At 39.5% G+C, this 27112-nt stretch overlaps 3 protein-coding genes across 3 annotated transcripts; all 3 read right to left on the bottom strand.

Annotated features, from left to right (window-relative positions):
- Positions 1-2372: 2372 nt before the first annotated feature.
- Positions 2373-3551, bottom strand: LOC125242779. Its single transcript, XM_048151718.1, has one exon. The coding sequence runs from the start codon at positions 3549-3551 to the stop codon at positions 2373-2375; it is 1179 nt and encodes a 392-aa protein (XP_048007675.1).
- Positions 3552-4014: 463 nt separating this feature from the next.
- Positions 4015-8169, bottom strand: LOC125242778. The gene is made up of 2 exons (XM_048151717.1): positions 6163-8169; positions 4015-4069 (listed from the first exon to the last, which is right to left on the bottom strand). The coding sequence occupies exons 1-2, from the start codon at positions 8115-8117 to the stop codon at positions 4015-4017; spliced, it is 2010 nt and encodes a 669-aa protein (XP_048007674.1). The 5' UTR covers positions 8118-8169.
- A 1320-nt stretch (positions 8170-9489) lies between these two features.
- Positions 9490-23487, bottom strand: LOC125224920 (tenascin-like). Its single transcript, XM_048128440.1, has 4 exons — positions 23202-23487; positions 17493-17517; positions 13926-15439; positions 9490-9552 (listed from the first exon to the last, which is right to left on the bottom strand). Exons 1-4 carry the CDS (start codon positions 23282-23284, stop codon positions 9507-9509), a joined length of 1668 nt encoding a protein of 555 aa, XP_047984397.1. The 5' UTR covers positions 23285-23487; the 3' UTR covers positions 9490-9506.
- Positions 23488-27112: the final 3625 nt, after the last annotated feature.

Below are 27112 nucleotides of genomic sequence, written 5' to 3'. Positions count from 1 at the left end.
AGGTGCCAAGCGTGCTGCGTCTACCAAAAATGTAATATTAAAACAGTTTACATCTTATATTACAAGCAGAAGGAATTGAAAGCAGAGTACGGGGGCCGATTTTTGAGTCTCACTGTCACTAAAATACCGGTTGAAAACGGTGAATTGCCTATTATTTTCAGTGACAATTTTCTGAATTCGAACGCCGTGAGACTCAAAAATCGGCCCCCTGATATTGTAATATTAGCTAAAAATTGTTGAGCAATTAGACTATGTTTGTCGCGACATCTATTGACAAGTAGCAGTACTGATAGTTACAACTCTTCCCTTACTATGATGAAAATAATGTTTTATATTTATGGATAAGTAAAAAAATTTAAAGTCTTTATTAAATTTAAATTATACTTTTTAATGTTTTCTTAATTAAAATACATAATATCTAGGTATACTTATATTTAAGTAACAATACGATAAACTACTATCAACAACATTTGTTTCACATATAGTACCATGCTTTACCGATTTAGAAATAAATATTTGTACGATATACTCGTAATACTAAATATAATAATGAATATGGAAACAGACTTGGATGACCCATTTTTGCCTAGACCAAATAAAACCTGACCAGGGGGCCGATTTTTGAGTCTCGCGCGTTCGAATTCAGAATGTCACTGAAAATAATAGGTAAGCAACTCACCGTTTTAACCGGTATTTTAGTGACAAAATCCCGTATGCGAGATTCAAAAATCGCCCCCCAGAAATATATGATTATTGTCAGGAGGGCGCTGATATTCTGATGTTCAGTATAGTATGAAGAAAATAGTTGTAATGAAACTCCTCAACTTGGCGCGTAGTCATTTATTTCTGATCAGACTTTACATACCTTATAAATAGGCCAATCGAGTATAGTATGAATTTTCTGAGATGAACTTTTCGCTTTTGCCCTAATCTGTTAAACAAAGGCCTTTGTTTCTATTATCCACGGCGGCTAGCTCCCGTTTAAACGGCATGTGCTATAGTCTCAGTGTAGTTAAAAAGCAACTATCATGATAGTAATAAGGTTCAAATCCATAAAAAGCCCTTTCGGAGATAACACGTTTTGTCATCTTCAAAAAAGTTACCTGCATACTGCAAACTGTTTAATAAATTTGAACCTTATTGCTATCATGATAGTTGCTTTTTAACTACACTGAGACTTTAGCACGTGCTGCGGAAGCGGGAGCTAACCGCCGCGAATAATAGAAACAAAGGCCTTTGTTTAACAGATTAGGGCAAAAGCGAAAAGTTCATCTCAGAAAATTCATACTATAGTAACGTCGATATTCAATACTGTTTTTTTATTGATATTCTTTGGCTTGCTTTATAATTGATTACAATATGGAACTAATGATACGTTAGCGAAAAATCTCTATGAGTTCGAGTTGAATTCCACGGATACCAAAATCATAATGAATTTTCCGATTACCTATCTCACTTTTTTACATTGAACTACATAAACATCTATGTGCATCTTAAATTAAAAACTATCCCTTCTCGCTCCGGGTTGAGGCACCTGGTGCCGTAGCTGAATGGCATTTCTGAAAACGAAGCGCTGCGAAAGGTAGTCTGGCTCTGTCACGCCAATATGCAAGAGCGATAGAGATAGATATCTACGAGCGTTTCGTTTCGTGAGCGTTTGTGCCATTCGGCTACATACCCTGGCAAAAGAGGTTGTCGCGATTCAGCGTGATAATGCGGCGTGCTTGTTGGACACCTTAGCTCTTGGAATGACGCGGTGTGAGATTTTTCTTGTTTGTTCTCAATCTATGATTGTTTTATTGTTTTCATTGATAATATTGACGACGAATATTGACGGTTGACCGTCTTTAACTATGTGATTTCACAACTATTGCACATCTAAACAGCACTGGTCCCTTCTAACAAAGTTTCGTTCGTTTCTTCTTCTTCTTCGACGATGTCTTTTCGGAATAAAGTGTTTGGGACGGTGTACGCTACGCTGCCGTAGGGACCTGCAAATTAAAAAAAAACAATCTTTAAGAGTTCTGGATGATTCATGGTTATTTTCATTAGACTTATATTGACCGGGATATAAACCGTGATTACCTTTTTGATATTTCGACACAGTTGCATGCATCACGATCACGGAAAACTGACGAAGGCGGGTGGATGTCAAAGTTGCGTAGACAGCGCGCGATCTTTACACTCGATGGTTGATTAAAGGAAATTAAATAAATAGGCACTGGTATCGTTGAGAAAACAAAATGTAATGAAGTCAATCACTAAAAATAGATCTAAAAGGAATATGGAAAAAAATCATAGACAATAAACTATAAAAAGGTAAAATAATATAAAAAGTTTGTGCAGTCTTGCACATTGCACATTCCCCTTTTTTAAAGAGCGACGTGTATTTTCGCGAGCTTCTTGAGGGGTCTGCGAAACACCCCAGCAGCAGTGGCGACATCTGCTACTCTGATTATCCCGTCTCTGCCGGGGTATACGGCGGTGACACGACCCTTAGGCCAAGAGCCTCGAGGCAGGTTTGAATCACAAATTATTACGATGTCCCCAATCGCGATATTAGGCGGAGATCCTCCTCCTGTCCGTGGTGATAAGGAGGGGAGGTATTCCCTGACCCAGCGCTGCCAGAAGTGGTCGGCTAGCCTTACCGCCCTGCGCCACTTATTTCTGCTCAAGAGGTCGGCTTCGGTCAAAGTAGCGGGAATAGGGGGCCCAGACGGAGATGTGAGTAAAAAATGCGACGGGGTCAACGCTTCGTCAGCATCAGAATCAAGTGAAACGTGCGTGAGTGGTCGTGTATTAATAATGGCTTCAGCCTCCGCCAATAGTGTGCTCAGAACTTCATCTGAGGGAGCCTGTTCTCTTAGGGTTGTCTTCAGGGCTTCTTTAACGCTGCGAATTAAACGCTCCCATGCTCCGCCCATAAAAGGTGCTGCCGGAGGAATGAAACGCCAATTGATTGATTCATTAGCTGCATAAATTTCAACTGAGTTGCCGTAAAGAGCTTGTAACTCCCTGCTTGCCCCAACAAAGGCTGTTCCGTGGTCTGACCAGATCTCTTGCGGTGTGCCTCGACGAGCAATAAAACGGCGTAGACACATTATGGCCGCGTCTGTCGATAAACTATGTACCACTTCAAGATGTACGGCGCGGATAACGAGGCACGTAAATAGAGCAACGTAGCGTTTCTCTCTTCTTCGACCAACTGAAACGAGCACAGGCCCAAAGTAGTCAAGACCGACGAAGGAAAATGGTCTTTGATGATGAGCCAATCGGGACTCCGGTAGATCTCCCATTGGTGGCGTGAATGCTCTGGCGCGGTGAAGTTTGCAAAACTGACATGCGTGGGTTACTGATCGGACAGCATTTCTGAGGCCCAATATCCAAAATCTTTGGTGGAGTTCGTTCAGGACCTTTTCTTTGTTTGCGTGGCCAGCCTTTTGGTGGTATCTTGCTATAAGGAGGCGTACTGCTGGGTGCTTTCCGTCCAAGATCAGGGGTCGTTTAACTTCATCAGTGACGCCTGTTGCAGCTGCTATACGACTGAACATTCTGAGTTGGTCATTGTTATCTATGAATGGGGATAGTTTAAAAAGGCGGCTGCTTCGAGGCAACGGGTCTCCGTTCTTTACTCTCAAAATGTCCTCTTTGAAGGAATCAAGTTGACTCTGACGTAAAATATGGGTTTCAGCTAGACGGATATCGTTCGCAGTTATTCTTGGTTGGTTATTAGGGGGGTTCGCGGTACCAGGAGAGGATGTGCAAGGTGGATGGAAGGTACATAAGTGTCCTTCAAGACGAGGGAGGTTGAAGTTAGCGTCTCGTCTTCTCATACTACGCAATCGCAATAATGATATAAATTGATGCGCCTTTGCCGTTGCTCGCACCATTCTCAGCCATGAGCTGAAACGATACGGATCTGCAGATATTGGTGCGGGCAGCTCAATCTCGGTGATCAGATGAATGATATTTTTAAACTCTTCACGTCCTAATCCGCTAACATCAATTTGAGGTTCAGCGGGCCAGGACGAGGACAGGAGAAAGGTAGGCCCTGAGATCCAGCGAGATTCTGGAGAGAACACAAAACGTTTGACGCGTGTAGCGTCATCGGCTACGTTTAGGTCACTCGGTACCCAACGCCACTCACTGATATTTGTAAGCTCCAGTATCTCACCAACTCTGTGGGACACAAAGGGTTTAAGGGTACGCGCATCACTACGAAGCCAACCTAGCGCAGTCATTGAGTCGCACCAGAAAACACGTCTCATTGGCTTCAACCGATGGGCTTCGCATATTGTCGTAGCAAGGCGCGCAGCTATTAGAGCGCCTTGAAGTTCTAAACGAGGAATGGAGACAGGTTTAATTGGGGACACGCGCATTTTACTACAGATGAGGGAGAGTCTCACGTCACCATTTACATATAGAAAGCGCCAATAGGCCACAGCAGCATAGGCAGACTCACTCGCATCCGAAAACACATGTAACTCGCATCCCTCTACCTCGAGCTCGCTCAAGTTGTAGCGGCGTGGTATTCGCAAACTGGAAGTGGAGATCAGGTCTTGAAACCATAACTTCCACGCGGCGCTGTCACATTGAGAGAGCTCTTGATCCCAGTCTAAGCCCTTGCGCCAAGCGTCTTGAAACATAATACGGCCACGAACGACGATTGGAGCAAGGATCCCAAGCGGATCGTAAATTTTCATCACGTGTACTAGAACCTCTCGTTTCGTTAACTTTTCAGGTAACACCGTATCTTTTTTTACACCTGTATTAAAACCAATCAGGTCATTGAAGGGCTGCCATATAAGGCCCAGCGTGCGAACGGGCGTAGACAGGCGGCCCAATTCAACGTCTCCATTATTGGCGCGAGGTAATACCTCTAGCAAAGACTCTTTAGGCAACAACGAAAGCGCACTAGGATTATTCGACGTCCAGCCGCGCATCTCGAAGCCGGCATGCGCATGTACGGAGTAAATATCAGCTGCCAGCCTAGCAGCTTTGTTGACGTCGTCTAAGCTAGTAATGCAATCGTCCATATAATGGTCGTCGATGATTACTCGAGCCGCGTCGGGGTAAGTTTCCTGCCATTCTAAAGCGTTTTTATTTTTTATGTGTATGGCAGTGAATGGGCTCGACGCGGCGCCAAAAATCATGGATGACATGCGGTATGTTCTAATCGGTTCACCGGGGGTATCTCGCCACAAAAATCTTTGCGCGTCTCTATCAGTTTCAATAATTTTGACTTGCGGAAACATTTCACGGATATCAGCGTTTAAAGCGACGGCGCCCTCACGAAAACGCATTAGAATGCCTAGCAAAGGTTGCAAAAGATCAGGGCCAGTCAATAACAAAGAGTTTAATGACACGCCGTGAGATATTGCAGCTGCATCGTGCACCGTTCGCAACTTATTAGGTTTATTGGGATTAATCACACCAAAATGAGGTAGATACCAAAGAGGACGTCCAGGGCCAGCACGTGATGAACATGGTTCAGCGTATTCTTTAGATAACATGTCATGAATATTGCGACGATAACGTTCCGCGTAGCAGGGGTCTTTAATCATTTTCTTTTCTAAGCTTACGAATCTGGACATTGCTAACTTATAGCTATCGGGAATATCCAGATTATCAGCCTTCCACAACAAGCCAACCTCATACCGGCCGCTCGGCAGACGGTGAGCAGTGTTCTCTAAAACTTGTATGGCACGCTCATCGTCAGCATTGCGGGCCTCCTTTTTAGATATACCGATTGCGTCGATCTTAAATTGTTCCCTGATAAGTTGTTCTAACATAAAACGATCACTTTCGACGTCAGGTTCACTTAATGAGATATGGTTGACAACGTCAACCCGCTTAGTCTTACTGCAACCGAAACCAAACAAAACCCAGCCAAGGGCAGTCAAAATAGCTGCAGGTTGTGTTTTGGTTCCTTTGCGCACGTCTGTGGGAATAGAGAGATGCCAATTGTCAAGACCTATTATCAGCATTGGTTTTACGTCTCCGTAGCAAAACTCGTCGGCTATATCTACTAGATGAGGGTATTTGCGTACACTATCTTGATACGCAAACTCACGCGCGGCGCCTAAACCATTAACTGACCTAGCCTTCTTAATGGAGTGAACTTCAGTTGAATGACGACCCTGTATATTAAAATTGACATACTGCACTTTAACGTCCTTGCCTAAACCGAGTACGCAATCTACGTGGATAAGCCTTTCAGACGTTTTGGCTCCAATTTGAGAAGATATTTCTGAGTCTATGTATGTTCCTGACGATCCGTCGTCTAATAAAGCAAATGTGTCAACGCTACCGGACGGTCCGGACACGGTGACAGAGACAATTTTCAACAACGGCCGCGCGGAAGGCTTCTTGGGCGATGAAGAGGTGGCATGCGTTAGAATGTCATGTTCCGAGTCGTCAGGCAGCGGAGTAGTCGCGGCTGCTCCGGTAGCGGCGCAGGCGGCGGGCGCGCTCACGCCGGACGTCGATGGCACTTGCTCGTCGTCGTCGTCCTCGGAGTCGTCGTCGGTGGCGTCGTCGTTGTCCTCGGCGTCGACGTGCGTGGTGACGACACGTTCAAATTTAGACCCGTGTAACAAATTATGATGACGCATTTCACAACCTACTACGCTACATACTTTTTTCATACATGAAGTTTTATTCTTATGGAAACCTTTTTTCAAACACCTATGGCATATTTTATTTTTCTTAATGAATTGCCACCTATCATTTATTGACATTTTGACAAACTTGTCACAATCCGATAAATCATGTTTTTGTTGACATAATGAACAATTATTATCAGAAATATTATTCGAGTTTATAGAAGTTTCAATGCTATTAGAGGAATGATTATTTTCAGCAATATTGTTGACTTTATCCCTATTGCCTATCGGCCGGGGGATTAAGGCAGAGGCCTGGTCAATATTGCCTCCAAATCTGCACTGCAAGTCAACCTCGCGCGAGAGGAAATCCGCAAACATTTCTATTTTAGAAGCGCTGCCATTGCACGAATGAGCATAATCCAACCACCGTGGACGCAGCAGCACTGGCAGTTTGCTCCATAGTGCTTGAAACAGCTCAGGCGAGCGTAAATGGTCGGGCTTATTTAACATGCGGATAACTTCTACGCAATTACGCACACGGCTTGCAAAAATCACTAAATCCTTACCGTCGTAGCTTACCTTAGGCAGGTTACGCACCGCTGCCACTTCATGCATGACGACGAGCTCGGGGCGGCCGAAGCGCGCGTCGAGCGCGGCCACCACGGCGCCGGGGTCGCGCGCCGCCGCCAGCAGGCCCGCCACGGCCTCGCGCGCCGTCCCTTTCAGGGCGCGAGACAATCGAGCTAAATTTTCACTAGGAGAAAAACTATCGGCTTTATTTTCGTAGATACGTTTTAAAGCTAACCAATCCAGGTACGACTTGCCGTCAAAGTTAGGTAAATCCGTCTTCGTTTGGTTTACTTTATTTATTAGCTTATCGAGCGAATTTACTAAGCGAGTCACTCCTCCGTCTTCAGGGCAATATTGCTCGTGAGAGTTTTTATTTGCCGCGGCACTCATGCCGTGCGGCTCTCTCGGTCCCAGTGGCTGGCGCTGGGCCGCAACATCGACAGACCTGAAAGGTGGGTTGGCACTTAATAAATGTTGTTCAAAGGTATTAGGCATCGTATTATTTACCCATTCCTGTACACTTGCACGACTACGCGTGCCATGACTTCCACGTCGGCTAGCGCCCGCCTCTATGGCGGCGAGACTGGCTTTCAGCTCGAGCTCGGCAACCTGGCGCTCGCGCTCCGCGGCACGCTCTGCACGTTCGGCCGCTTGGCGCTCGCGCTCCGCGGCACGTTCGGCCGCTTGGCGCTCGCGCTCCTTTTCCATCTCAGCCAGACGGCGCGCATGTTGCGCCCTCGCCTCCAGCTGGCGCGCCACGATTGTAGAAGAGGAGCGTGACGAGACGGCGCTCGCCACGCGGGAAGGTGTCGGCGTCGCTCCGGGAGGGGCAGCGGCGGCGCCCTCGCCTCCTTGCAAGGGCGGAGCAGTATCCCTCAAGGCGGCCTCACCGTCTCCCTTATGAGTTACACTCATTTTCGCACTTTTAGAGCGTGTTATCATTTACTTAACTTGTTTTGTCTTAACTTGCTTCACTTTACGGTAGAAAGACCAAATTTTAAGGAAATTAAATAAATAGGCACTGGTATCGTTGAGAAAACAAAATGTAATGAAGTCAATCACTAAAAATAGACAAAAGGAATATAAAAAAATCATAGACAATAAACTATAAAAAGGTAAAATAATATAAAAAGTTTGTGCAGTCTTGCACACCACCCCAGCTGAATACTCGCTATCCTAGAAAACACAATAGTACCATTAAATTAACTAATAATTAATTATTTCGGGGAGGTGGGAAGACACTTGAGGGGGAGGGGTCTGGATCCTCGCTCTGGGACCCTCCTGATGCAAAAGTTATCCATCGCGGTTCAACGCGGTAATGCGGCAAGCGTTATGGGTACTTTAGCATCGGGAGGCTCACGGGGGGGCTTGGTAGGTTAGGTTTATGTATCTGTGCATGTTTATGTGTGTGTTAGGTTAGATCTAGTTTTTAGGTTTATGCATGTTAATGTAAGATTTATTGTTATTAAATAAATTAGAACTAAGTCATCTAGTAAGTAAATAAAGATAGGGTTAAAATAAATACACTCCAATACTCCAATTTATGATTGAAATCTAAGTTACGTATCGTGCAGAGACATTTACGTCCAGTATTTTGCACATGTTTTCTAAGAAAAGAAAAAAACCTCGTCTAGTAATAAACAGGAGTAAGACGGAATGATCGAATCCGCAACTCCACGCTGCCCTCAAAAACAGGCATAATTGTTGGTTTTTTTTTTGTAATTAACTGTCGTGTTAAAGATGAAAGGCCCTCGCTAGGAATACGGGCGACCATTCACCTTGATGCTGTGGTACATTACTCTTTAGGTGTTATTGAACTTTTTTAGACTATTGATAATTTTGCTGACATGTTTTGTGAGCGATTCTGTTGATGATTCTTTTGTAATGACGCTTGATATTTCATATGGGTTGACTTTCAAAAAAATCACAGGTGCTTTCATGGTGGATACGACTATTGGTGAATTTTGGGCATTCTTTTAAGGTGGTCAATAGTCTGACAACTAACGTTGTTACATGAGCATTAATTGTCGTCTGTTATTTTAAATCTGTTGTATTGTTGGGGTTAATACCGCCAAGCTGAAATATGACTGGGCAGGCCATGTCTGCCGTAGGTATGCACCCAGAGAACCACAGTATGGGTACCGCAAGACGGGCGGGGATCTGGCAGGTCCAGGCGGAGATTGCGGGTACCCTGGACGTGTATTTCAGCGACTGGCCGGAGATCGCTCATAACAGGGACGAGTGCAAATTGAAGGGGAAAGCCTTCGCCCAGCAATGGTACACAGTATAGACTTGTAATAACTAAGAAACATAGAAATAAAGCAAGGAGTTTTACCCCGTAGTAGTCGTATTTCTAGATGACATTTCCGGGCTTGATCTGAAAAAGATAAACATATTAAATGAGTATTTATACAGATAAAATACCAAGGCCAAATATATATTTATATTTTGAGCGCTCTAACTCCTTGGGTTTCCGGTTCCGGTTGTCAAACGATTAGTACGCGGTTGTAACGGCTCTGACCAAATAAACGATTTTAAAGTGTTTTAACGCGAGTTCAAGTGTGAAATAGCATTAATTCGATAAACAACACCGTGAATCACATATACGCTAAATAGTTTAGTGGAAATAGTGGATAAAAAAGTGAAATCAACTCTTAAAATACAAAGCGGAGAGGTTATCTTGCACAATTATAACCCTGCCAAATTACGAAGTCCGTGTTCAGTGTTGCTAGCGAAACAAAACGTTCCATTCTACGATTAAATATGAATCCCTCCTTACAAGTACTGTTTGACAGTTTGAAAGTGGAGATGCAGAAACAAACTAACGTAATACACGACTCTGTAACTAAAACACTGAGCGACCGCATCGAGGAAAAGTTAGCGGTGATTACCGACGAGAATAAAGTTCTGAAATCGAAAATTGAGTCATTAGAAGGAAAAATCGTAGTATTAGAGAAAGAGAAAAAGAAAAATAATTTATTGTTATTTGGCTTAGAGGAAAAAGAAAGGGACCAAAGCGAACTAGTCGACATCGTCAAAGAAAAGATCAGAAACGATCTGAAAATTTCCCTGGAAAAATCCGAAATAAACAAATTATATCGCATCGGCAGAAAAGACGCAACTGACACAAAAGTTAGACCAGTGATAATATCATTTGTCAACGAATGGAAAAAGATAGAAATTTTAAGAAATAAAAAACGATTCCAAGACGTATATGTTACTGAGGACTACCCCAAGGCAATATTAGAAAAGCGGAAGGCACTCCAAGGGCAGTTAGATGAGGAAAGAAAGAAAGGAAACCTTGCATACATCAAATATGACCAGCTAATAATAAAGGAAGATAGAAACTCAAGGGAGAGCAGGAAGAGAGAACTCTCTTTCTCCCCATCCAATAATAACTCCCAGCCTAAGAAGCTACAAACCAATGCTACCGTATCTAACCAACCAAGTGATAGCCAAAGCTCAGCCTCCCCAGGGTGCAGTGGCAACCAACTGGACCGGAACAACAAACAATAGCAATTAAAAATAGTAACAAACACTTCAGGTCCCAATCCGGCTGGTCCCCGTGGGACGACAGACTACCTCCCTCCAGCAAAGATCAAAACAGTTACCCCACACATAATATCAATCCCAACAACCCGGGAACCCAACCACCACCAATCTCCAGTAGCGACTCGTAGACAAAAACAAACATTACACATCTGCACTCTAAACACCCGAACCTTAAGAACTGAAGAAAGCTTGCAAGAACTTGAATATGCCCTTTCCGACCTAAGATGGGACATACTAGGTATTAGCGAGATGAGAAGAGATGGTGAAGGCATCGAAGAACGCTGCAACTACATAATGTACCATAAAGGCACTGTTGGCTACCATGGTGTCGGATTTCTAGTTAAAACAGAACATAAACACAAGATCCTCGACTTCGTAGGAATATCAAACCGCCTAGCCATACTATGCATGGAAATACCTGGCAACAAAAAAGTGCTGACCATAATTCAGGTGTACGCACCCACTCAGCAAGCAAAGGAGGATGTAATCGATGAATTCTACAATACCCTATCTGATGAAGTAAAAAAATATTCACATAACAATCTAATCGAACTCTTCACTCTTCTTCTCTTCGGGAGACTTCAATGCCCAGGTTGGCTGCAGGCAAGTCGGCGAAGAAAGAATTATGGGAAACTTTGGACATGGCAAGAGAAGTATCAATGGCCACAAATTAATAAACTTTATGCAGGCAAACAATTTAACATTAATGAATTCAATGTTTAAGAAAAAACCTAAAAATAAGTGGACTTGGATCTCTCCAGACGGCAACACTAAAAATGAAATAGATTTTATCTTGTCAAACAATCCTAAACAGTTCAGTGACACGGAAATAATCCAAAACCTAAATTTCAATACTAACCATCGTATGGTGCGAAGCTGTATGAACCAAAGATCATTGAAAAACTCAAGATCACACTATGGCAACCAATTAACATGCTCCAACAATAATGCACAAGAAATCAAGCCAATTAACCTCATACCTCTAATCAAAATTGCCCAATCGAATGTAACACTAACTGAGAAATACAAGGAATTGGAAAAGAACCTAACACAACCAACAAGAACGGACGGCAATAGGTCAAAAATACCCAAGCTAAGCGAAACAACACTTCAACTCATAGAAGAAAGAAAAACTCTCATCTCTGAGAGGAAGACTGAAAACAGAAAGAACATAGCAAACCTCAGCAAAAGGATAAGAGAAAACATGAGAAAAGACAGAAAAGCAAAAAGACTAAAAACACTAGAAGAGCATATAATTAGAACAGGAGGTTCAAAGAAAGCCTTAAAAGAATTAAAGGAAAAAGGAAAAGAATGGATCCCCAACTTAAAGCGAGCCCAATCAAACTTCACCAATCGCACACAAATTATGAAACTAGCAACTGAGTACTACCAAACCTTATACTCAAACGAAAGCCCACCAACAGATATTCAACCATTGCCCTCGATATCACACGAAAAGGATACGCCTCCACCCATACTCCCTGAAGAGGTCAGGAAGGCAATAAATTCCCAAAAGCTGGACAAATCACCAGGTCCAGACAAAATACCCAACACAATAATTAGAGGAACAGCCGAGGAACTTAGCCAAATCCTAGCTGCGATATTTAACGAGATTTTAAGTACAGGGATGATTCCAGAGCAATGGGGAGAGTCTGACATTATCTTACTACATAAAAAGGGGGCCAAGGACGATATCAATAACTACCGGCCAATAAGCCTTATGTCCAACATCTACAAAGTGTTTGCCAAGGTGCTTTTAGAACGAATAGCAGGTACATTAGATCAATGCCAACCAGTGGAGCAGGCGGGATTCAGAAAAGACTTTAGCACAATCGACCATATCCACACAGTAAAACAGGTTATCCAAAAGTACAAAGAGTTCCGGAAACCTCTGTTTCTGGCGTTCATCGATTACTCCAAAGCATTTGACAGCTTAAGCCACACTTGCATATGGGAAAGTTTGAAGCAACAGGGAGTTCACGACACATACATAGACATTATCAAGAAAATATATGCTATTAGTAAAAGTAAAATCAGACTGGAATCAACCGGCGAAAAATTCCCGATCCAACGAGGCGTCAGGCAAGGCGATCCACTATCTCCGAAGCTTTTCTCCGCAGTCCTAGAACGTCTATTCTCCAAACTTGACTGGGATCTCCGAGGTCTGAACATAAATGGCACACTCCTGAACCACCTAAGGTTCGCCGACGACATAGTTCTGTTCGAAGAAGATCCAACAAAACTTGAATGCATGCTTAGAGACCTAGCAAATAGGAGTAAGGAAGTGGGCTTAGAACTCAACTCTGCCAAGACCAAGTTAATGACTAACTCGAACAAAACTGAAATTTCAGTCAATGGGCGCTTACTGGACTTTGTCGAAAACTATGTGTATCTAGGCCAAATAATTTCCTTCAATGACCAAATGGATAAAGAAATCGACAAAAGAATATCATCAGGATGGAACAAATACTGGTCTCTCAAAGAGATCATGAAGAGCAACCTGGGAATACGGATAAAAAGTAAAACCTTCAACACATGTGTCCTGCCATATCTAACCTACGGCTGCGAAACCTGGTCCCTCACTGTAAAACAAAGAGACAAACTTGCGAAGTGCCAGAGAGCTATGGAGAGGAGTATGTTGGGTGTAAAACTGAAGGACAAATGCCGTAACATCGACATAAGGGAAAGAACCAAAGTTAGAGACATCCTCACACACATAGACATGCAAAAATGGAGGTGGGCCGGCCACACTGTAAGATGTAAGACCGAAAAATGGAGTCAAAAAGTCCTCATGTGGCACCCCAGAGATGGTTCAAGAGCTCAACGCCCACCACTCAAACGATGGGAGGACGAAATTATAACCACTGTAGGGCCTTTCTGGACTAGACTGGCCAGGCAGAGGAAATACTGGAAAGAGCTGGAGGAGGTCTATGCCAACAGGCACACTGAACTACGCGACTTCATCTAAACAAACAATCACAAACACCACGTTCAGAAGAAAAGGCTAAATAGATAGATAGAACTCCTTGAAGCAAATCCTTTAATTAATAATGAGCTGCTCCGCTACGTTTTCGGAATCGATTTCGAATTTATTTGATTATTATTTCGTCTAAGTATAATATTTTGGAATATAACTTATACGACTAGTAGACATGCAATGATATCCAGCATACAAAATGAGCGTTGATCAATACTTACGGAAGAGACGAAACACAGGTTCCGTTGATTAAATCCATGTCAGGACCGCAATTATTGTTACAGACGAAAGAATCTAATGCATCTTGAGTGAATCCTGAATTGCAGCGGCATTCATTCGGACCGGAGCAATACCCGTTAACGCAAGATTTCTCGCATGTCGGGACGCAACCTTTATCTGTGTGCGTGTAACCTTTGCTGCATTCACATTTGTTTGGAGCTATGCAGACTCCGTTGGCACACAAATCGCATTTAGGCAAGCATGTATCTTTGGATTTCTCAAAGCCTTTCAAACATTTGCATGTATTTGGTGCTACACAATTACCATTATGACACGGTTCTTTACAAACTGGCTCACATTTGTTGCCATTCAATTTGTATCCTTCCTTACAAGTGCATTTATTAGGTTCTGAGCAATACCCGTTTGTACAGTCGTTACTGCATTTGGGTATGCAAGTTTCTTTATGTCCATTTTTAGGTTCATATCCCTTATTACATTCACAGGTGTTTGGTCCGACACAGAAGCCATTTTTACAAGGTTTTTTACAAACAGGCTGACAGTTACCATCTTTTAATGCATATCCATCATTACAACTGCATTTACCAGGTTCAGAACAATATCCATGTTTACAATCGCTACTGCATTTAGGTATGCATGTTTCTGTATTCCCATTTTTAGGTTCATATCCTTCTTTACATGTACACTTGTTAGGTTCTGTGCAGTATCCATTACTGCAACCACTGTTACATTTAGGTATACATATTTCATTATGTCCATTCTTAGGTTCAAATCCTTCTTTACATTCACATTTATTCGGTGCTATGCAGTTGCCATTTTGGCAAGATTTCTTACATACAGGCTGACATACATTATCTTTTAATTCATATCCATGATTACAGGCGCATTTTTCGGGTTCTAAGCAGTATCCATTGGAACAACCACTACTGCATTTAGGTATGCATATTTCTTTATGCCCATTATTTGATTCGTATCCAAGTTTACATTCACAAGTGTTCGGTGCTATACATTCGCCATTTTGGCAAGATTTTTCACAGACAGGCTCGCATTTATCACCTTTTGGTTCATATCCATGATAACAAGTGCATTTATCAGGTTCTGAGCAATAACCATTTCGGCAATCACTTTTGCACTGAGGCTTACATTGACCATCAATTTTAGTGTACCCTTTATGACATTTGCAGACATTTGGACTGACGCAATCACCGTTGGAGCAGTTGGTACAGTGAGGGACACAGGTATGTAAATCTATTGGTTTGTGTCCTTTATAACAGGTACATTGGTTGTCGGCTGTGCAGTTTCCGTTGGTACAAGACTGGTCACAGACGGGGAGTTTGCAAGTGTTGGGGGTGGAGCTGTTGTGGAGGATCATAGGCGGTGCGCACACACATTGGTTTGGTTTTATACATATCCCGTTTACGCATCCGTGTTCGCAGTCTGGTACGCATACGTCTGCCTCATCGTCCCAAATGTACTGAGGGCAGCACATTAGATGGTCCTGTAATGAAATAAATAATAATATTAGTAGCTTAGTAGCTACACTTTCTTTTTAAGCGGCCTAAAGGCCCCCATGAGCCGTGGCAATGCCGTTGTTAACACAAGAAGGATGATGAGTAGCTTTATTTTCTTATTGATTTGGGACATCTCCATCTACGATTTATTTTTTTGGAAATTGTCATTTTATTTTCAACTAGTTACTTGTTTCAAAAGTAGAACTCTTATTCGCCGAAAACTACCGCTACTTGGCTTTTAATTAATTTTGACCGAACATTTTGTTAACATTTTTTTTCATAATCAATATATTTATTCGTAATAAACTTAAAAACTACACATTATGCATAAAGTATGACTAAAAACTACAAATGTACAAGGGATGCGTAAGTTTATCACGAAATGGTCCCGTCTCAGCATAATGCTGACCCGGAGGTCAGCGCTGATCTTCCGACGAGACCATTTGCGAGACACGAACGCAGCCGCGCAGTACGGTTTTTGGTTTTTAATAGCGGTTTCTAGTATAGCTTCTAGTATAGCACAATGACCCTATGTAAACAATATATTTTAAAAGTAACTGTTTACAGCTATTTTTAATTAAATGAACAGTGATACGATATCAATGCAGTGATTATGGCTAATTAACTAACTGACTCATTATTTGCTAGTAGCACCGCCAAAGCTTTGCCGCTAGTGTTGTTTTGATAAGTCAATAATAATGATACACTATGTTGCCTAAACTAGGGCTTTCTGTTGTTATCATGAGTTATATAATAGTAGGTACATTGTGTATTATGGGCGGAAAGTGAAGGATTACGAACGAGAGGCTGTTCGAAGCCCGACGCCAAAGGCGCAGCCGCTCGTGATATATACAACGTGTTTCCGGTATCACTCAAAACCTCAGACACCCCAACTGACTTTTATTTTTTTAAACTCATCTAGAGTATTCATCTTTTAATCTGATGGTTACTTTTTTTTTAATTTAATTTTTAATTTTCTGTACAGCTCTAGTTGACTTTTAAGCTCTACACTTAATAAAATAATTCCTAACTACCGTCATAAACCATTAACCAGCCAGTATTAATACCCCCAAATACTGAAAAAGGTAAACAACCTCTAGCAATGCGATATACACAATGTTGTATTACGAATACAAAAGAATAGGCACATAAAAAATAACTAATAATACTAACTAATAATAATACTAATTTAAATGAAAATATTACCCCCATCAAGATATAGCTCAATCGATTCTACTCTCGATTCTGAACAAACGGTTTTCAGGTTTTTAGTGTTAAGTGAAACACGGTGTATACAATGTTTTTCATCGCACTCGCGAAGTAATAACCAAACTTTAAACTAAATGTAAGGTACAGCGGGGCAAATCTCGACTGGGGGGCAAATGTAACCGGTCCATTTTTTTCATGTTTTACACTGTTTGCATTATTAAACAGAGTGTCTACCGGTTGTATATGGTAGGCGTGTTCAGTGGATATATGTAGAACTCAACATCATAGTGTAATAATCGAAAAAATGGATTAGTTACAATTGACCCCCAGTCGAGATTTGCCCCTATGTACCTTATTGAAATACCTACGCTGACATTTCGAACATTCGTCCGCCACCATCTTAATTTTTGACAGATCCTGGAAGGCCCCATCCAGGTATTCACTTTACCGCCCGAGGGCGGCAAAATAGTTCATTACTTGTCAGTATGTAGGCATGTAATAACACCGTTTACGAGGGAGTGAGATGAAAAATATTATGAATGATATTTTTAGTCTACCCCTTTTATGATCACAAGCGTGATTTTATTTATGTCATTTTATTATAACATAACATAAAGTGACGACTTAGGGAGTATTTTTTATTTATAAGTTAATTTTAAGTTAGTACATAGTTTAGTTTAGTTAATGTATTTTCTTTATTGTATATATTTCTATTACTTATCTTATAGTATTTTATAATTTTATGTTATTATGTAAACATATTCATGTAAATAAAGGTGTTTTTTATTATTTACTAGTAAATAATATTAAATAACTGAAGAATTTTCTCACCTCATCTCCTGGCCTCGTCCCCGGACTGAAATAAAAAAAAAAAAACATTTTAGAACTTGGGCTTACATTTAACTGACTAGCTTTTTTCCGCGGCTTCGCTCGCGTTAGAAAGAGACAAAAAGTAGCCTATATCAATTTCCACCCCTTCAACTGTCTCCACCTTCAAAATCACGTCAATTCGTCGCTCTGTTTTGCCGTGACGGACAAAGGACAAACGGACAAAGAAACAGACACACACACTTTCCCATTTATAATATTAGTACGATTACATTAGTATGGATGAAGAATTCTAACCTGATTTCTTCTAATCTTAAACAAGAGAAACATTTTTGGACAGAGCTTTGTTTCTTGCTTAAATATCAAACAAACGCCGTCGAATGCCGCGTGGTTTAGTGGTAAGGACTTTTGCTAAAGGTCTGGGGTAGATTACCGTCTCGGCCACCAGACTTGGTTACTTTTTTCTTGGTGTATGATATCTATTTCAGTTTGTATATGTCACCGTAAAATTGTAAAAACCGTTAGTTTATAATTTCACTAGCGAGATTATGAACCAACGAAATATTATGAACCGTAACGTACAGTTCACAATTTGACGGATTATTTTTACGTTAGATTATAATATAACGAAGCGAAACCGTCATATTGTAAACTGTCATGGCGTCGGAACGAAGCTAGCGCTCTGATTGGTCGGTTTTATATTAGATCGTTCTGTGGCCATAGAGTGACTGACACAAATAGACATTGCAATCACATATGTCATCCAAAAACCTCGTTAAACTTTTATCATCAAAATTCAATATATGGTCGAACTCGCCAAATAAACAAAATTGTCAGTTACTTTGCTTGTTATGTGGCGGCTTAATTGGTATATTTCTTGTGATTTAATATTTAGTTTTCGAAATAAAAACCCGTTAGTTTATAATCTTACTAGTGAGATTAGAAACTGACGAGTTATGGTGAACAGTAACGTTCACAATTTAACGGATTATTTTTCGTTAGATTATAATCTAACGCAGAGAAACCGTCAAATTGTAAACTGTCATAATATGCGTCAGGAGCTAGTGCCCTGAATGGTCTGTTTTTTGTTAGATCGTTCTGGGCCCATAGAGTACCTAACATTCAGGATTAATGGGCATTTTCAGAACTTGGGACCCCCTCCCCCCCAAATTAGTGAAAGCTGATAACAAAAAATAACTCACTGTCAGTTTTGTGACGATAATTAAGCATGAAAATCCAATAAAAATATTGCTTTTTTGTTAATTAGGTACATAAACTTTAAGCGATAATCTACATTCAGAATGTAAAAACAGTAAATTTTTAGCCAGAATTTAGCGTAGAAGGCGACTATGGGATATGGGTAAAATTGTGGCGTAGGCGAGAGGCTGGCAACCTGTCACTGCAATGTCACAGTTTCGTTTTCTTTCAACCCCTTATTTGCAAAAAGTGGCACTGAAGCTTTAGTAGTTTCATGTGATCTGCCTACCCCTTTATGGGATAAAGGCGTGACTGTATGTATGTATGTAATTGACATCTGTGATTGTAGTGTCTATTTATGTTAGGTACTCTATGGGCACAGAACGATCTAACAAAAAACTGAGCATTCAGAGCGCTAGCTCCTGACGCATATGACAGTTTACAATTTGACGGTTTCTCTCCGTTAGATTATAATCTAACGAAAAATAATCCGTTAAATTGTGAACTTTACGTTTCACCATAACTCGTCAGTTTATAATCTCACTAGTAAGATTATAAAATAACGGTTTTATTTTTTCGAAAATTGAATATTAAATCACAAGAAATACACCAATAAAGCCGCCACATAACAAGCAAAGTAACTGACAATTTTGTTTATTTGGCGAGTTCGACCATTTCCTTAAACAATATATTGAATTTTGATGATAAAAGTTTAACGAGGTTTTTGATTGACATATGTGATTGCAGTGTCTATTTGTGTCAGTCACTCTATGGCCACAGAATGATCTACTATAAAACCGACCAATCAGAGCGCTAGCTTCGTTCCGACGCCATGACAGTTTACAATATGACGGTTTCGCTTCGTTAGATTATAATCTAACGTAAAAATAATCCGTCAAATTGTGAACTGTACGTTACGGTTCACAATATTTCGTTAGTTCATAATCTCGCTAGTAAAATTATAAACTAACGGTTTTTACAATTTTACGGTGACATATACAAGGCAATCATCAAGGTCGTGTCAAAACCAGTTCAAAACAACAGATTGTAAATGGTATTGACCTGTTTTTGTTCTACATCTTATGTAGCTTACTGTTTTTTGCAATGATCGTATCAAGAGGTCAATGTACTGTCCGAATAAGAAACCTTTTGGCACGCCGCACAATAATAACCGAGTAGAAATATAATTCTACATCTTATGTCTAGTAAACATACATTTATAGACTACTATATAGCTTTAGAAAGAGACAGAAAGTAGCCTATGTCACTCTTCACCCCTTCAACTATGTATCTCAACCTAAAAAAATCACGTCGATTTGTCGTTCCGTTTTGCCGTGAAAGACGGACAAACAAACAGACACACACACTTTCCCATTTATAATATTAGTATGGACTAGCTTTTGCCAGCGGCTTCGCTCGCGTTAGAAAGAGACAGAAAGTAGCCTATATCACTCTCCACCCCTTCAACTATCTCAACTATATCATCTTGATTCGTCGCTCCGTTTTTCCGTGAAAGACGGACAAACAAACAGACACACACTTTCCCATTTATAATATTAGTATGGATATTAGTATGGATTTAATCGCCTTATTTATAAACGTACTCTAAAGTTATCAAGCCGATAAAGTTCGTTTGTCCTTTTCTATCACACCAATTCGTCGGAAAGGGACAAACGAACTTTATCGGCTTGGTAACTTTATAGTACGTTTATGAACTTGCACCAACCACTTAATTCAGGGTTAGTGGGCTGTCATCTGTCAAATTCCATATAAAATGGTTGGTTATACCTCGGGTTAACCCTCCATTTTCATTGATGCAAGTGGCCCTAAGGGGGTTAGAGTGCTCTAAATGTAAGAAAACTTTAGGTTAATTTTGTATAGAACTATAAGTAACTATAATAAAACTGATATCAATGACCTTCATAAGATAAAAACTTATTTTATTACTAAAATATGTCTTCCAGATAACCTCAAGTTATTTAATTAACCGATATAGGTCGCTAAAAGAATAAAACTCGGTTATGATTTTGATACCGATGAGAACAGGCTAAAAATAAATAAATATGTAGGTATCTAAAGCTGCTATAATGATATTCGAGGTATTTAACTCAAAGTTTTATTATAAACTGAAATAGATACCATACACTAAAGAAAAGCGATCAAGCCCACTCAAAGTTTTATTAAATATCAGTGAATATATTCATGTATCAATGAGGCATGCAGACTTACGCCGTGGCTTGCGTGGGCGACGGTCGCGCGATGGTCGCGCGACGGCGATGCGACGCATACGAAATCAAACCTTATCGATATGGAAGTATGAGACGCGACGGCGACGGTCGCGCGACCGTCGCCCACGCAAGACACGGCGTTAGCTTGGTTCGACACTCGAAACAAAGTTAGAAATTTCCACACCGATACGACTGATCTAATCTATCTGTCACTTTTGGTTGAAGAAATGACAGCACCATCAAACACCGACAGATATACAAGGTGAAGGACCGTTCAAACTTTTCAAGAAATGCATGGAGCTTGGAGCAGCCAATTTTTTGCGATTTCAGCATTAGTCCTAATAAAAGTTGTTCATTATGACCTCAAAAGTCCCTATATGCAAAGTTTGAACTGTTTTTTATTTCACCGTGTAGTATCTCTGTGAAATCTTATAAGCAAGGTTCAAATACGGCCGCTTGTTGGATAATATTTGTTTTCAGTATTATTATATTAATTTCGGGTTAACGCGAACACAGGAAGGTTTGTCTGTAACTGAAATACTCAATTATCCGAAACCAGAACAAGTAAAAAACAACTTTGTAAGCTTCCGGCAGAATTCAGAGTTGAATGGAAGCATTCATGAAACATATACCTATATCCTTTGTGGTGGTAGATAATTAACAATAATATGCGACATTCCACTGGCAAAGGTACCTTGTGTTCATTGGCGCTTAAGCTATTATTAATGACTATCCAATACTAATGCGGTGATATGTGAAGTAAGCGACGACCACAGTAAGGGAGCTTTTACTGTAGAACGACACATATGTGTTTGTGTAACGGTTTGTCGTATACGGAAATGGGACAATTTGTACCTAAGTCTATAGGAAAATATGTAAAACCACAGTTTGAAATTTCGGCAATTTCATAATTTGTGGTCAAGTTAAAAGATAGCAGCGATTTTGACAGGCTCGCAAGCAGGAGCAAAATGTTAGATTAGGTATTATTATGTTATAATGAAGTTCTTATTAAGTAGGTAGGTAGGTACTTTAATGTAGTGACTAATTAACAAATTCGGCAAACTTATAAAGTAACGATTTTGTATGCACACTAGTTTGGATCTAAGTGTTATGTCATTAAGGGTTAGTTTAGATAATCCTACAAGTGATTGGTATATGGTTTATAATTATATAAATACATACGTAAGGACGGTGAATCCTGACCCACCGTAATACAGTTCACACTAGTACGGGGATCAGATGACATTTATCTTTTGGTTTTGTACCATGATAGTAAAATGTTAAAATTGTAAGTAGAATTAAGCACCTCTATTGACTCAATAAAATATCTTTTATCTTTTTTTTTTATTATTAAACATGTAAAATCGGGTAACTCACGTAAAATTGTCGAATTTCGCTCGACATGTTTCGCTCCAGTCTAGTCTGCGTCGGGATACCATCGGCATCGTGCGTGCTCAATGAAAATGCTCCTCGTTACGGAGCGAAACATGTCGAGCGACCTTCGAAGTTTTGTTAGGTATTTTAAATGTCAATCTTCGATGAAATCATGACGTTGGCTTCACCTTTGCACAAACGCAGTTATCAAAATCGTTCGTCACATGAATCAGGCAGGCAAGCACGGTAGTGTGATAAAGCCTATCACGTCAGTCCATCCTTTTCGCACTTTTCGGGACTCACCGACGCAATAAGGTTTATCACACTAGTATGTTTTGTATATGCCATTGTGTACCTATTTGACCTTCTGTCTTTTGTGATAACCGCCTACAATTTATCTGTTTTGCCCGAAGGTTGACTGGTAGAGAATGCCTTATAGCATTAAGTCCGCCTTGTGTACAATTGTATTTTCTTTGTGCAATAAAGATTAAATAAATAAATAAAATAACTTAATGAAAAGCTTACATTACATAAAAGCTAACACATTAGTAACCTAAATATATTTTTTTGGAGTCCATGAGCTATTTACTTTCAACTATGGCAGCTACGAGTAAGTATACCTATTTGTGGTTAATATCTATTATTTTTATCTACCTATGATAAAGTTACCACAGAAGGTATAGTTACTAATATTGGACAGGACCTATTTATATATTTATAATTTTAATTATTTATGCTCCAAATTCGATAAAAACATTTTCGTCCTGCTATATTGATTGCCTTTAAGCACACTTAACTTATGTATAACTTCATATTTTTATTTTTTTATTAAGCAAGTTTTTAGAATCCTTCTTCGTATATTTTTTTAAATCATACATTAACTGTTAAAAAAATAATATAAAATAATAATTACTTCACACAAACTCCATCTCCATCAATTTCCAACGCATCAGTACACACCACAAACACCAGAATCCAGAAAATCCGAGAATACATCACGAAACATTCAACCGAACACAAAAACAACACACTTAATTGACTATTTTGAATTAAGAAAAATACTGGCTACTAAGAATTTAAAAAAAATAAGTAAGTCACTGGCCGTTTAAAATAAAATAAAAACGCGTAAGTTACTGGCCGGTAAAAATTAAAAAGTTATAAACCACTGCACTGCTCACTGGCCGGTCATAAAATGTGGCCTCTGGGTGACGATAAGTTGGTATCACTTCCTCTGCCCACAGATCCACCTAGGTTTTCCAATATTCCCACAGTTCCATTCGTTTTAGGGTAGCTATTAATAATTTATGGTAATTTAAGTTTTAGAAGTAATGGCGAGAAATTTCAAAGTAGGTTACTTGAACGCAGAATTTTAGATCACGCGCCTTTTTCTAAAGCTTGAAAGCTACATTTGCATAATATTTGCAATCATAGAGTGAAAATTTCATCATGTGTGTTTTTTTTGAAGTATTGTAATGAAATTCTCACTCTTGCTATTAATTGTGCTGAGGTGCCCAATTCGAAAAAAATACTTTTAACCCTTAAATGCATGATTTTTTCTTTTAACGCGATATGAATATATGTGATAGACAATGGATTTCTCACTCTGGGAAAGATAATAAAAAAAAAATAACATCGATTTTTATACTAAATCAGTGTTAGAAGTTAAATAGGCCAAATCTTATTTAAAATATAAATATATCGTAATTGGTAAGTTTTATTTAAAAAAAATACTACTATTAAAAAGGTACACTATTTGTGAAACCTTTATGATAAAATGTTTAAACATAAACTAATTACTAACTCCGAAAAAATCAGCCTAAATCACATACTAAAAATCGCCATCGTCCTGTTTTTTCACACTTTTCCGCCATTTCATCTTAATCCTTAAATAATAAATAGTAAATCATTATATTATTTAATTTATTTAATTGTATATTAAATATTAATAAATAATGAATAATAATTAAGCAATAAATGTGATTTAGGATAGCTACATATCGAGCCACGGGCCATCAAATATATGATGCATATACAAGGTGCTCGCGAGGAACCCGTATAACTTGAACCACGCGTTTCTGAGGCCAAAAGAAAGAAAAAATGTTATATAAATTTGAAAATTTTTCGCGAAAAATAATTTTTTTTGTGTCTTTTTTTTTAACTTTTTTAGACGTATTTTCACATAAAAAGTCATTTTTATCCATAAAGTTGGCAATTAAAATGAGTTTCTTAATTTATTTTTCTAAAAACCAAATTTTTTGGAAGTTTTTCTTGTCACATTTTGACATCTATCAATGACGACTGTGAGACTATGCTCCACAATTGCGCATCAGCGCCGTTAAGAGGACCTTTTCTACTGAGTAACAATACGGAAATGTTTTATTTTAATTGGCAATAACTCTGAAACTAGACGAAATCTAGAAAAGTTTATATGACATTTTCGTCTTAAAATGTGACCAAGAATATGCCGTTAAAGATAAATGGGTTCCTCGCGAGCACCTTGTATACATCAACATGCATTTAAGGGTTAAGAGATTACTGCGGTGCGGTATTTTTGATTGGCCTTTGGCTCACACAATTTTTTATCGTACCCCAGTTTTCTCAATTGTTCGAATCGGGCTCACACGAACTTTATTTAATAAACTTTATATGTATTATTATAATAAATAAGTATAATGTTTTTACGATCCGTGCGTCCGCGCACAGTTAGTACAATAACGAGCGTGTGGCGCGGGAGCATTAATAGGACGACTTGAGCTACAGGATGTTTGCATATATTCATTGAACAATAGTGCCGATTTCGATCTGTTTGGCTTGGGTTTACAGGATGTTCCCAAGTCTACTTTATATTCTTGTAACATTCTTTTAATATTGTTAACCTGTCACTGCAATGTCACAGTTTGCCTTAAACACCGCGTATACGTTTTACATAGATATTTTTACTGTGTTATTGTAGAAACAAGCCAAACTCTGACTGAGGTGATATGAACCTTTTAAAAAACAAAAATACTTGATTACTTTTCAGTAGCGCCTTGTCGTTCAAATACTGATAATGATTCAACGCAATTTAAGTGTGAACTAATTGATACATTTACTGATTGGGACAGTTGCATCAACTACAGTCATAACCTAACCACAAAATTAAAATTTTGAAAAAACCCCCGACCGCGACATAGTGGACCGATTTTCATAAAACATGGCTAAGAACACCGGGAGTGTTCTACTACTAACTCAGCTTTCAAACAAAAAAAAACTAAATCGAAATCGGTTCATCCGTTCGGGAGCTACGAAGCCGCAGACAGACACACACACAGACAGACAGACAAACAGACAGACAGACACACACATAGACAGACACGTCAAACTTATAACATCCCCGTCGTTTTTGCGTCGGGGGTTAAAAAGACACGTCAACGTCACTCAGCCAAGGACTTCGAAGGAAATTCCCATACAATTTTTTTTGCAAACAGATAAATTCGGTAACAGACGGTTTGGTGCGACCGACCGTTACTTTATGACTTGTAATATAACTTGAAATATACGGTCCTATACGGAATGACCCTGTCAACCTAATCTGCATTCAGAAGCTCGCAGTAGCAGTAAAATCGAAGTCAACTGCAGTTATGGGTTAAAATAGAGTTTATATTTATGTAGATGCGTCAACGTATGTTTCTAACGGACATTCGGCTTGTAATGTACGTCAATTGGATTCAGACGAAAGAATTTGGATATTATTTGTGTAGCCTGATAAATATATGAATACGCAACATGTTGACATATTTTCGTCATACTAAACTGAACTGTCTCCGCGTTCATCAGAATAACAGCGCCCTCTTGACAATGGTCATGTCATATATATCTGTTCAGTAAATAGGTAAATAGGTAAATCATCAGTGTCCAACTGTCAATGACCTTGCTGGGCTTACTCTGGGACTTATTTGGACAATGTCGTATCATGACTGTATGATAAACCAATTTTTAAACGTGGGTGGTGACGGGTTAGGAATTTTACCACCCCCTTTCTTCCCGTGGGTGTCTTAGAAGTCGACTGTGTGATATGGGTTAAATTGTCCTGTAACCTGTCACTGCAATGTCACAATTTCGATTTCTTTCAACCCCTTTTAGCCAAGAGTGGCACTTAAACTTGGTAGTTCTTGTGCTCTGCCTACCCTTTATGGGATACAGGCGTGATTATATGTATGTATCTATGTAAACATTTTAAGACTATGTCAACCGTCCAATGACACCCAAGCTTGCTGGAAAAACCTAAAGATTCAAAGATTGATTTGTTCAACAGTTACAAGATAGTTGTTTTACTATCACTATTTCGTGCCTATTGGCATGCTATATTAAAATATACACTAATTAAAATATCACAGTCAAATATTAAAACAATAACAGTCAAAAAGGGTTATTTCATGCAATCAAATGTAATATAAAACCTAAATAATGAGTCAGTCGGCAAGTAGCTTATCTACCATTTATTGTATATTCGCAATATGTACCGTCGCGCGTTTTATGATATCCGCTGAACTTATTCATAGACCGTGCAAACGATATTTTCTTTTAAAAATATTATTTTGCACCAAAAATAATCCTTTTGGTGCAAACTAATATTTTTAAAAGAGTTTTCCAGGTACTGCTGAACAATTGCATAATATGTTGAAGGTAAAAATTAAATGCGTACACGAACGTTACAGTAGTATCAAACAGATTCTCCAAAAAGGTGTGGGGTCTATATCACTTTCCATCCCAACAACTATATTATAATTTTGTTAGAAATTACTAATTCTAGACTTTTCTCCACATTTTCAAAGCTGTAGGTTA

Source organism: Leguminivora glycinivorella, chromosome 3 (assembly GCF_023078275.1).
Source record: "Leguminivora glycinivorella isolate SPB_JAAS2020 chromosome 3, LegGlyc_1.1, whole genome shotgun sequence".
Taxonomy (NCBI): domain Eukaryota; kingdom Metazoa; phylum Arthropoda; class Insecta; order Lepidoptera; family Tortricidae; genus Leguminivora; species Leguminivora glycinivorella.
Note: the sequence above shows the minus strand (reverse complement) of the source record. Positions and strands in the feature narration are given on the sequence as shown.

What these genes read in the sequence shown, in the direction of transcription:
- LOC125242779 (XM_048151718.1), bottom strand. Translation starts at nt 3,551, where the DNA reads ATGTTCAGTCGTATAGCAGCTGCAACAGGCGTCACTGATGAAGTTAAA.
- LOC125242778 (XM_048151717.1), bottom strand. Translation starts at nt 8,117, where the DNA reads ATGATAACACGCTCTAAAAGTGCGAAAATGAGTGTAACTCATAAGGGA. An exon ending in GGCAAGGACGTTAAAGTGCA is followed by an intron (nt 4,070 to 6,162) that starts GTATGTCAATTT and finishes TGTTCTCTCCAG; the next exon opens with AATCTCGCTGGATCTCAGGG.
- LOC125224920 (XM_048128440.1), bottom strand. Translation starts at nt 23,284, where the DNA reads ATGTATTCTCGGATTTTCTGGATTCTGGTGTTTGTGGTGTGTACTGAT. An exon ending in GGACGAGGCCAGGAGATGAG is followed by an intron (nt 15,440 to 17,492) that starts GTGAGAAAATTC and finishes ATTTCATTACAG; the next exon opens with GACCATCTAATGTGCTGCCC. An exon ending in ACCTGTGTTTCGTCTCTTCC is followed by an intron (nt 9,553 to 13,925) that starts GTAAGTATTGAT and finishes TATCTTTTTCAG; the next exon opens with ATCAAGCCCGGAAATGTCAT.